This window comes from Rhododendron vialii, chromosome 10a, assembly GCF_030253575.1.
Source record: "Rhododendron vialii isolate Sample 1 chromosome 10a, ASM3025357v1".
NCBI lineage: Eukaryota > Viridiplantae > Streptophyta > Magnoliopsida > Ericales > Ericaceae > Rhododendron > Rhododendron vialii.
In genome coordinates, this window is record NC_080566.1 from 12,517,947 (window position 1) to 12,530,045 (window position 12,099).

The 12,099-nt window shown below is 38.5% G+C and overlaps 2 protein-coding genes across 2 annotated transcripts; both read right to left on the bottom strand.

The window, feature by feature from the left end:
• Nucleotides 1-719: 719 nt before the first annotated feature.
• On the bottom strand, nt 720-2,560 carry LOC131303498 (galactomannan galactosyltransferase 1-like). Its single transcript, XM_058330388.1, has one exon. It carries the CDS (start codon nt 2,320-2,322, stop codon nt 949-951), a length of 1,374 nt encoding a protein of 457 aa, XP_058186371.1. The 5' UTR covers nt 2,323-2,560; the 3' UTR covers nt 720-948.
• Nucleotides 2,561-10,071: 7,511 nt separating this feature from the next.
• On the bottom strand, nt 10,072-11,580 carry LOC131303499 (putative glycosyltransferase 7). Its single transcript, XM_058330389.1, has one exon. The coding sequence runs from the start codon at nt 11,457-11,459 to the stop codon at nt 10,122-10,124; it is 1,338 nt and encodes a 445-aa protein (XP_058186372.1). The 5' UTR covers nt 11,460-11,580; the 3' UTR covers nt 10,072-10,121.
• Nucleotides 11,581-12,099: the final 519 nt, after the last annotated feature.

The window sequence follows — 12,099 nt, forward strand, 5'->3', positions numbered from 1 at the left end:
AAAAGTTGATTCCATTTTGAAAAGTTAGTGAGTAAAAATGTAATTATGATGTTTTCATAGAGGGTAAAGAAAGAAAGTTGAGGTAAAGATTGATGTGAAATGTATAATGATGATATCTTTTTCATAAATTAAAATTACGAAGTAAGACACTTAAAAATGGACGGAGAGAGTATTATATATGAGGGATTGTGAAACTACTACATCCAAACAACCCAAATACAATTTGTGGCTTCCTTTATGAGAACTTGTGGCAATATATATGAGATATGTCACTTCCACTGCATTTCCACTATGGTCCAAAGCTGTCATATGAGTTTTATGGTGTTCTTTATGAGATTTTACGGGTCGTTTGTGTTTTATGGCCTTCTTTTATTACAATGTTTGGTATCCAATAAATTCTAAAAAAAAACCTAGCCTCTATATGAAAGATCAAGGGCCCTTATAAGAGATTTTGTGGCTCCTTATATGAGACCCAAGATGCCCAGTTCAATGGGTCATTTTTTGCCTATGTGGCACAATACCAACCACCCACTTGGTCAAAGAGTGTGTACCATATACACTTTCATACTTTACAAAAATTAATAAGAGGAGCCACAAATTTCTCATATTAAAGGGCCACAAATCTCATACATGAGGGTGTGTAACCTAGATTTTTCCTATTAGAACAGATAGATTGCACTCAAATTTCATTTTGATAAACAACTATTATGATAACGGAATTTTTCCTTTGCTAGTAAAGAAAAATATTATTCGAATCCAACATATGGTCAAAGCCAAAGGAAGTAAAGCATGTAAAAATGGAATAATGTTTTAATTTAGATGAATCATGGGGTTCTGAAAATTCGAGAACCAAAGAGATAAAATTCAAAATAAAACAATCAAATTAAGGCGTATTTTCTAATCATGGTTAACATGGATGAGCAAAACATGATACGTGGGAGGCACTTTCTATTTCTCCTTATTGTAAGAAGAAACACCAAAGGGCAGAGGGTAAATGGAAGAGGCATTCAGGAGGTCTGGACGTACGAAACCGTAGTTGCGAAGCACCTGATTATCGGCAAAATTCAAAGCCTTTTCCATCCCGTTCAAGCATTGCTCCTCTGAGTAGCCCCACTGCCCACTACACGGCCTACATGCCGTAAAATGCGTGATAAACTCCCGTTGTCCTCCACCGGCATAGCCACTTTTGTTGACAAATGCCTCCCTCATCACTGCCGCATAGTGTTCACTCACCTTCTCCGCATGTCGTCTCCGCAACTCCGTCACACCTTTCTCTATCCTCGCATAGTCGTCGCTAATTGTATCAAATGAGTTGACGATGTCAACCCAATACCCACTTAAGTCGTATTGATTCTCTATGTAAATCTTATTCCCAAATGTCTCCTTCTCTTTCAATAGCAAATAAACCAGAGCCGATTGATCGTCAGATTCCGGATCTGTCTTATCACTCATCGTCGATGTTAGGGTCTGACCCCACTTTTCGTAGTTTGGAGTTTGTGGGCCCATCCCTGCCCACACTTCCAAAAACTCCATTGACCATTGACAGTTTCGGATGAAAAACACACCGGCATTAACCCCGCCCCAGCTCTTCTTCTCATAGACCTTATCGTAATACCCGGGAACCACGAGGTTATGGTCCTTATACTTCTCTAACGGCAGCTTAAAATCCATATTTGTAAATACTGCATCCGAATCAACCCAAAAGATCCACTCAGCCTCCGGGTGCGCCAACATAGTTGCCCGAAGCACGGGCATTTTTACCCACCAGCTGCCCATTTTCGGGTGCAAAAATGCGTTGCTGTAGAAGATATCGTAGCCATGGATCCGACAGTAATCCACCTTGTTCTTGAAAAACCTCAAGTTCAAATGATCTCCAATCGGATCCTTACACGGTGACGGCTGCGATCCAGTCACCACAAAAACCCGGTCCTCTGCTCCGATGGCGAATGACGGATGATGCTTCAGCCACTCTCTTCTCTTCTCGTCCCAGTTCGTGACTGGATTCCCTATCGTATAACTCAGGGCCGGGTCATCGTAGAACGTTTTGTCGGCTGGGTCGTGGCCCAGGTTAAGGCCTTGATCACTCACGGTGGCGCAGTCTTTCGTAGCTCCACCGTCTTTTCCTGGCGATACCGTCATCTTAGATACGTCAAACATGTTGGGAAAACTAGTGGAAGGTGAGAAACTCAAAAGCAGCACTAACAGAGCCACCCCTGCTACGCCTATGAAAATGGGTTTGCTCGGACCTATGAGTTTCTCCATTTTCGCAACTGTCGCATGTTTTTTATGATCAGATGCTACTGTTGCAATTGCTCTTCCCATACCCAATTTCTGAAATTAAAATCAGAGAGGATTCTGTTACTCAATTGCAAATCATTAAAAACAGAGAGGCCGAGAATTGCCTTATGAATGAGTAATTCAAGAGAGTAAGACCTTAAGAGGAATGGGAATCAGCAGGGGAAAGAGATGGAGGCTATCAGTTGACTATTTATCAATATGCATGGGAATATAATAGGGAAATTTGTAAAATAGTATCATCTTCCCCAGACTATAATGGGGATCAGGATCCTCTCTGAATAAAACCAAAAAACTATTCACAATGGCCGATCTGTCCCAATTCTACCAAATTTTCTTTTTCTGCTCATAAAGTGGTTCTCTTTATGTAGTTGACAAGCGATGGGTGCACAATGGATGTGCGTGCTTCTGCTTAGAAACAGCATTGTTTTTCCCCTAACAATTCGGAAACTGCAATGGAGTCGGTGGTTACATGAATCACGTGTGTACATTTTTGTCCTTACAGTTATCGAGGGCATACGTAAAACAGAATTCATATTTTTGTCATCTCTACGTCCAACTAGGAAAATGAAAAATTGTGACCCAGCTTCATTTTTTTTGTCAACACCAAAAGGACTCTTCGTTTATACTCCCTCCGTCCCAATTTGTTTGTCCACTTTTTGACTTTTAAGTGTCCCAAAATATTTGTCCAATATGTGTTTGACTTGTTAAAATTTCCTTAATGCCCTTTCTCTTTCAAAAAATACTGCATTGGAGAATGTCCACTCCCATTTAATGCTAGGAAATTGAGGGGTATTCTTGGAAAATCAAAACTCTTAAAGAGCAATCATTATGTTCCCTTAAAAAGTTGATTTTTCAAAAATGGACAAACAAATCAGGACGGAGGGAGTATATTAGAACAAATAGATTTTACGGTCAAATTTCATTTTGATAAACAACCCTTTGCTAGTAAAGAAAAATATTATTCGAATCCAATTGACTTGTAACACATGGTCGATGATCGAGGTCGTCATTCATATAATAACATGGGTTAGGGATGATTATTCCTGAATATAATATAATATAATATAATATAATAGTACTTTTTTCACTTAGTGTGTGGATCGTGTGATTAATTATTTGAAGAATACCTTATGTCACAATAGCAAGTTTGTACTAGTCAACCAAGTCTAGTCTAGCTGTACATAACATGATAAAGGAATTAAATAGTATTATAATTTTTTTTTTTTGGTAATATAGGATGTCCCGGGCAGCTTGCGCGCATCTCGGACTAATCTATACAGCCCCTTCCACAGTTGTTTGACACGCTTACGCATGACAAACTTCAAGGAGAGAGAGAGAGAGAGAGAGAGAGAGAGAGAGAGAGAGAGAGAGAGAGAGAGAGAGAGAGAGAGAAATTTCTGTCTTCATTATTTTCGTATATTTTGAATCTCTGATACAGAAGAAACACAACTATATATGTTGGAAAAAATTTCGGCAATAACGTATAATTTTAGAGAACAATTTCAATGATAACAATACAATACAATACATGATTGAAAGATTACATAAATGTGAACAGGATAAACGAAATACAAACAGAAATCTCTGAAATCAAACTAAGTCTTGTGTAATACCACAGTCTCCTTAAGAAAGATTCGCCGCCTACTGAAGGTGTTGTAGGTTACGTCGGCGTCTTCCTCCCAGGGGCGGCTCGGCTAAATCGCAAGCCGTCGGAACACTACCTTCGACGGCCTTGGCGAACTGACTACCGAAGGTGTTGTAGGTTAAGGTAAGAGATACTGCAAAGAACCTATTGAAGATCTAAATAAAGTGACATCATGAAAGAGTGGTTCAACACAAATGAATGGAGAGATTCCAAATCTTATTAAGTGATCACTCATTCCACTCCCAAGCAATGTGAGATTCCTTAACATCCTCACTCACGTGCAACCACGTTTGAGGTCTGTCACGTGTGGCTACTTTTTTGGTCCTATCATCGTGCAACATTTCTCCTGGTCTGTTATCGCGGGGTGTGGATTGTAATTTTTTTTAAAATGTGGGGTGGAATGAGTCCTATTCTAATACCATATGAAAATTTTATATCTATTTCAAAACGAATTGACAATGAGTGGAGAAGTCTCAAATGTTATTAAGTGATCACTCATTCCACTCTAAAGCAATGTGGGATTCGTTAACAATGCATAGGGGTAAAATAGCCCCAAGAGTTGTTGGCAAAAAGAATTGAACATAAAACCTCAGGATGGACCCAACACCTGAGTCTGCTTACGACAGAAGATTGAATACTCTTGGATGTTTAGCCCGAAAAGTAGGGCTTCTAGTCGATTGCAGAATAACTCGGTAAGACTGAGATCGTACCACAGGGAATCAGTAATAGCTTGTTCGGATTGTAGGCTTTATATGTGAGGTTTTCGGCGTTTAGATGGCCAATTGTCGATTTTCCTTCAAACGGTGGACATTTCTCTTGAAAAGACTAGAAATGAGTTTAATGAACTAAAAGAGGTACGTCTAGAGATCACCCATCCCGTGACTTAGGCCATTATCGATTCTCGAATATAACTCAAGTGAGAGTCGCAACCGCGTGCTCCCGTTCAGAGGATTTAGCTTTAAAGACTACGTTTAATCAAATGATATGATTTACCGGAATTGAACTACCTTGTTTGAACTAATTAATCGAACATGTAGGATGACAGAATTCCAAGCATGCCGTGTGTCAAGACCGCTTGTCTACATAGTATCAAAGAAGTTAACAATCCTAGTTTAGACAAAAAAATTGCAAGATTAGTTCTAATCCATAAACCATTATTTTAAGCCCGAAGGTTCGAGAACAAACAACAACCTAAATCATTGGGATAGATTAGCCCAAGACTTAGACAATCAACTACTCAACCATACTTAAAGAACCAAATATAATAGAAAATTGAGACATGAGATTTAATTGTAGAAACGAAAATAAACTTGGTATTAAGAAAGATCCAAAGCGTAGCTACAACATTAATAAATAAGAAAATATCAAACTAGGAATTAAACTTATAAGTATTAAAGCTTGAAACTAAGAACAACAATGAAGAAAAATTGGAGAGAAAACTAATCTAGAGCATAAAGTAAATCTTTATAAAGTGAGAGAGAGAGAGAGAGAGAGAGAGAGAGGAGTAGAGGAGTATTTAGGCCATCCACAGTGGTATAATAAAAAATGGATAACCAAAAGTTGACACCCAGCTTTTGATTATTCATTTAAGAGGTTGCTAAGCTTAACAATGTTGAGGTTCACAATGATCACTTCTAGTCCATAACCAAAATAAGGGATCCATTACAATTACACACAATCTCTCTCTCCCCCTCTGTTTCCCGCCATCCACTTCCCTCTATTACAATTTTTTTTTCGGCAAAAATATATCGACATATGGTGTTCTTCCTAGTGTTATCTATCAAAACAACACCGCAACTTTTTTTTTCTTCCTATTCTTGTAGCTTATATCACAAATCCACCACTCTCTTAATCTTTAAAAAAAAATTAAATGTGTTCTTGAATTTGAAAAAGAATGCAAGGTTCTTCCTTTTTTTGGCAAGATTCTTCATTTACTCAACCATGGGGAGGAACAAAAAAGGAATAGAATGCAAGGTTCTTCCTTTTTTTTTTTTTTTTTTATGGCAAGGTTCTTCATTTATTCAACCATAGGGGGAGGAACAAAAAAGGAATAACCATTTTATTTCTCAAAATACTTGGGTAAAAGTAAAATAAAAAAAAAATTCCAATTCCTCTCGTCGAGACGAATCAATAACCCATAAAAGTTTGAGGCAAAACTAACAAATGCGAAAAAATCAAATAAAGATAATTTTTATATTTAAGTTAAGTTTAAGATGAGTTCATAAGAACACAACCTAAAATAGAAACGAGAAAGAAGAGTGAAATACCTTAATTCGGCAACAATGGGTTAAATTGTAGATGATCGAGAAATATGAGTTTCACTTTTAGAGGGAAAGAAAGAGAAACAGTTTGTGGTTGATGTGAAGGTGAAGAAGAGAAGAAGAAAATACTAGTTGAAATACGCGTATATATAAATTTTGGAACCAGTTAACTTATGCAGTATGGGGTTCACAAATTTTAATTATTGAAAAAAGTTGCTAGTTTTGATTATCCAAAATGCAAAATTTGATTATTTCTAAGAATGTTGCTAAGTTTGATTATACCATTATGAGTCATTTTTTTACACCAATATTGTTAATTTTAACAACAATTAGCTTTTGATTATACCATTGTAGATGATCTTATACGAGAACATCCTCTCTCTATACAAAATATCCCAAAAGTATACTACTAATGGAAAGTTGAAAACTGTTAAAAAAACTATCAAGAAGACATTAGTATCAATACCTATACAAGAGGGTATCGGGTTCAGCTTCGGGGTGATTTAAGGTGATTGCTATCGATACCATTTTGCACTGGTATCGATACCAATCTGTTAAGACAACTTTTACTTGGCTGAACTTCACAGGCTCGCTCCAGACACTTCCGAATTCGGATTTGGGTGTTCTTTAGACCATTAGAAAGCTTGTTGAGTACTTTTTAACCCAAGTGATTTGGATTCAAAATAATTTGTACATCAAAAGATATGACAATTCTACCTTCAGCTGGTCAGAAAATGATTAGTTTTGGTAAAGTCCTCACATCTCCTTCAATTCCCTTGACCCTTGGGCGACCCAAGCAACCTCCAAACCTTTTTTTCATAACTTTTCGGGCACCACAACGGGGTGGCACGTGGCCTTGGGCACTTGGTTGCACCCGGAGCATTCCTTGGCGTTCAAACGTGCCTTATTCACACGGTTTACCTGAAAATACTAAAAACACACCTTACGTGCAATATCGCATAAAAACTACATCATATATGTACAAAACACAACATACTAGAGGATTTAAGCACCAAGAGTCTACATTATTAGGTGTTTATCAGAGTCCCAAGCCAAGACCACTTGGTCAACCCCTTGGGTTTAATTACTTGGCCACTAGAAGAGTTCAAGTTTTGTTTTCGGTAATCATGTTTATTTCTTAATTCACTAAAAGAAATTTCACTTTTTCCGGCATTTCATAAATGCTATTAAAAGTTCAAAAAATGCCGGTAAAGAGTATTACTTGTATTTATTACAAATGCCGTCTAGAAGTGTGTCGGTAAAGATACAAATGCCGGGAAAAGTCTCTATAAATGACGGGAATAGTTGGACTCATTTGCCATATAAGACAAAATGCCACATGGGTGCCACATGGCGCTTGTGAGGCGACCATGTGGCACCCTTGTGGCGCACAAATTTTTTGAAGAAATGACTTACCTCAGGATTCGAACTCGTGACCTTTGCCTCGCACACGCTTGAGGCTACTAATTGGGCTAGGCACCATATTAGGTTGCCTTGCACAATGAAAAATATTTATATTATACAGAGATTTTTCCCGGCCTTTTTTTTTTGAACAAATGCCGGTAATAGTTTGGCGGGAAACTCGACTTTTGCAGACATTTTTTTAAACAAACGCCGGTAATAATTAATATTGGCTTTTTCGGCATTAATTAAAATGCCGGGACCATTTTCCTTGTAGTGATATTACTTGATTAAAGAATTAGGACTATTTTCAATTATAAATGGAGATGTAAGCGTAAGGGCATACGAAAGTGTTATTCACTCAACAAATAATTCTGGAGTTCTCTTTACATTCCTTGGTCAAGTAAGATTAGATCTAGAAAAATACATTTGTTAAAATTTTGTCAAACTTATTTGTCTACCAGAATGATATCTAGTTGTTCGATCTTTCTCAATGATAACGCCCCAGTTTTTAAGAACGTTAATAAACATTTTCTCAAAATAATTTAATTAACTAATATTGAAATTAACTTAATTAGCGGAAGAAAAGCCGATTACATATGAAATTGAAATACTTAGATCAGTTTTAAAATTATAATTACATTAGAGGAAATTTGAATTACATATTTAAGGAAATGAAACGAAGCCTCTAACAGTAAGGGCTTCAGGCTCAACGGACTCCTCTTCAACAACGGTGTCCTCGATACGGAAGTATGGCTCTTCTACTGCTTCTTCAACACCTCACGTACGTGAAATGTCAGGGTAACATAGGACTGTGAGTGAATGACACTCAAAGATAATCTCTAACCCGCTAACTCTTATATTATTTCACAGACTCAAGTGATAAACAAGGCAAATAATTGAAGTAGGATTGCGCACAACATGCATCATTGATTTTTTTATTTTTTCTAATCTTTAATTTATGCAACTTCCATGAATCTCAACCATTACTCCCCCGTTAACCACCAAACTAAGGCCATCACGTGATTCAACTCCCTTCAATTGCTTGACCATCAAGGGGCCCAAAATAAAAAAGCTTAAGTTATATACTGAAACGGATTCATCTGCAACCAACACAAGAAGACTAAACAAAACCCCCGAGCAAGACTTTATTTCCTGGATGCCCCTATAAGTCATTAACTTGATCATATAGTGCATATCCACTCTTATCCGCCAACCATTCACCGATGCTAATCATGCAGTGACATATTTTGGGTTCCAAGAACATCAGCATAGGGTCCTGTTGGCCACCGTTAAATAAAGGTGCGGCCAACGGGACTATAGATTGTCCACTTGTGTACGGGGTTAAGTAGCTAAGGATGCAGAACAAAGTAACTGTCGTGTGTTTTGGGTCTTGTACAAAATAGTCCATGTTTAATTAATGGAGGGCTGTGTTTGTGGAAGTCAGGTGTTAACCAATTCGATCAATGTCTCCTCTGTTTCGACTGTAAGGAGTTCTTATTTTCTATGGAGTAATATGGTATTGCACCATTTTCTGCATCGTGAAAGGATAGATGGCCACTCATACAGTAATAAATGGGATAACCAGTATATCAAATTTGGGATCGATTCTTGTGAAATAATCAAGGAATGGTTAAATATTGTGAAATATTGAACTCTCGAGCGTTTGAATTCTTAACGAAAGGCCAATGCTAATTGGTTGAGTTCTCAAATAATCTTGGACTATCTTTTGGTTGGATGCTAATTGGTTGAGTTCTCATGAAATAAGGCTGAGCATTACCTTTCTTTTCTTTTCCTTTTTTTTTTTTTTTTTTTTCTCTCTCTGTCGAATCTCAGAATGTAGGGCTTTCTGGCCCTCTTTCACCGTTAATACTGGAGAGGTATGAGCCGAAGTGAGGGAGCAAATTGACGCAAAGGTCGCAAAGTGGAGGAAGGAAGGAAAGGCAAAAGATTGTGCTTGCTGTCCTCTTCATTGATGAAGTAAACATGCTCGACATCGAGTGTTTTTCTTTCCTAAACTGGACTATAGAAAACGAGATAGAAGCGATACTGGTTGTTGCCACTGTCAGGGCAGGGGTATCAGTGCAATCTGAGGCACAAACTATGAGCGCCCCCCCCCCCCCCGGTGTTCCAATTGATATTATTGATAGAGTGGGTGATCATTCGATCAACAGCGTCATCTCTACACAGCTGCACACAAAAGAATATATCCGTATAATTCTACCCCTATCTTCATCAACTAAACTTTTGCATCTCCAGACATCTCCATATCTTCCTCTTGGCACCTAATGTCAAGAATTTTTATTTATTTTTTGATCGGCATAATGTCAAGAATATTACGGATATCTTCTTTTGAGGAGTATTTTAATTCTGATCATGCTTATCACCGAGTGTTTTCTGATCATGTTTAACATGGATGAGAAAAGAGATAAAATTCAAAAATCAAACAATCAAAGGAGTATTTTCTAATAATGCTTAGCATGGATGAGCAAAATAGGATACGTGGGAGGCACTTTCTATTTCTCCTTATTGTAAGAAGAAACACCAAAGGGCAGAGGGTAAACGGAGGAGGCATTCAGGAGGTCTGGACGTACGAAACCGTAGTTGCGAAGCACCTGATTATCAGCAAAATTCAAAGCCTTTTCCATCCCGTTCGAGCATTGACCCTCTGAGTAGCCCCACTGCCCACTACATGGCCTACAGGCTGTAAAATGCGTGATAAACGGCCGTTTTCTTCCACCGCCACTTTTGTTGGCAAACGCCTCTCTCATCACCCCTGCATAGTGCTCGCTCACCTTCTCCGCATGTCGTCTCCGCAACTCCGTCACCCCTTTCTCTATGCTTGCGTAGTTGTCGCTAATAGTATCCAATGATTTGACGATTTCAACCCAATACCCACTTAAGTCGTAATGATACTCTAAATAAATCTTATTCCCAAATTTCTCCTTCTCTTTCAATAGCAAATAAACCAAAGCTGACTGATCGTCAGATTCTGGGTCTGTCTTGTCAGTCATTGTCGATGTCAAGATCTGACCCCACTTTTCATAGTTTGGAGTTTGTGGGCCCATCCCGGCCCATACCTCCAAAAACTCCATCGACCATTGACAGTTTCGGATGAAAAACACACCGGCGTTAACCCCGCCCCAACTCTTCTCCTTGTAGACCTTATCGGGAAATCCGGGCACCACGAGATTATGGTCCTTATACTTCTCCAACGGCAGCTTAAAATCCATATCAGTAAATACTGCATCCGAGTCAACCCAAAAGATCCACTCAGCCTCCGGATGGGCCAACATAGTTGCCCGAAGCACGGGCATTTTTACCCACCAGCTGACCATTTTTGGGTGCAAAAATGCGTTGCTGTAGAAGATATCGTAGCCATGGATCCGACAGTAATCCACCTTGTTCTTGAAAAACCTCAAGTTCAAATGATCTCCAATCGGATCCTTACATGGCGACGGCTGCGATCCGGTCACCACAAAAACCCGGTCCTCTGCTCCGGCGGCAAATGACCGATGATGCTTCAGCCACTCCCTTCTCTTGTCGTCCCAGTTCGTGACTGGATTCCCTATCTCATAACTCAGGGCCGGGTCGTCGTAGAACGTTTGGTCGGCCGGGTCGTGGCCCAGGTTAAGGCCTTGATCACTCACGATGGCGCAATCTTTCGTAGCTGCAGTGTCTTTTCCCGGCGATACCGTCCTCTTAGCTACGTCAAACATGTTGGGATAACTAGTGAAAGGTGAAAAACTCCAAAGCAGCATAAACAGAGCCACCCCTGCTACGCCTATGAAAATGGGTTTGCTCGAACCTATGAGTTTCTCCATTTTCGCAACTGTTACAATTGCTCTACCCATACCCAATTCCTCCTGAAATTAAAATCAGAGAGGATTCTTGGACTCAATTATAATTTATAAGTCATTCAAAACAGAGAGGCCAAGAATTGCCTCATGAATGAGTAATTCCAGAGAGAAAGTAATTGAGACCTTAGGAGGAAGGGAATCAGTAGAGGGGAAAGAGACGGAGGCTATCGGTTGACTATTCATCCATATGATATGCCTTCCAATATATTTCCTCCGTCCCAATTTACTTGTCTTAGTTTTATTTTAATTCGATAAAAAAATTAGTTATATTTTTAAATTGGTAATAAATTTTATATCCAATATGATCTTGTTTGATAGATCTCGATTTGTTCTATAATATTCCCTCCGTCCCATAATATTTGTCCGGTCCGCAAAACAGAGACGTAAAAATAATACAATTTTTGTAAGAAAAGTTGAAAAAAAATTTAATAATTTACTAGATCTTGACGAGTTCTTTTAACTTATGAAAAAAATTTGAATTTTTTCTTGAAAGAAATACATTATTTTATAGTCCTTGTTTTGCGGACCGGACAAATATTATAAGACGGAGGGAGTACAATGTTTTCAAAATTACGTAAAACATTATAAATTACAATATATAATCAATTGAAAAGTGACACGAACCCCCAAAAGT

Bases quoted from the DNA above. Each gene is read 5' to 3' on its own strand.
- LOC131303498 (XM_058330388.1), bottom strand. From the start codon at position 2,322: ATGGGAAGAGCAATTGCAACAGTAGCATCTGATCATAAAAAACATGCG.
- LOC131303499 (XM_058330389.1), bottom strand. From the start codon at position 11,459: ATGGGTAGAGCAATTGTAACAGTTGCGAAAATGGAGAAACTCATAGGT.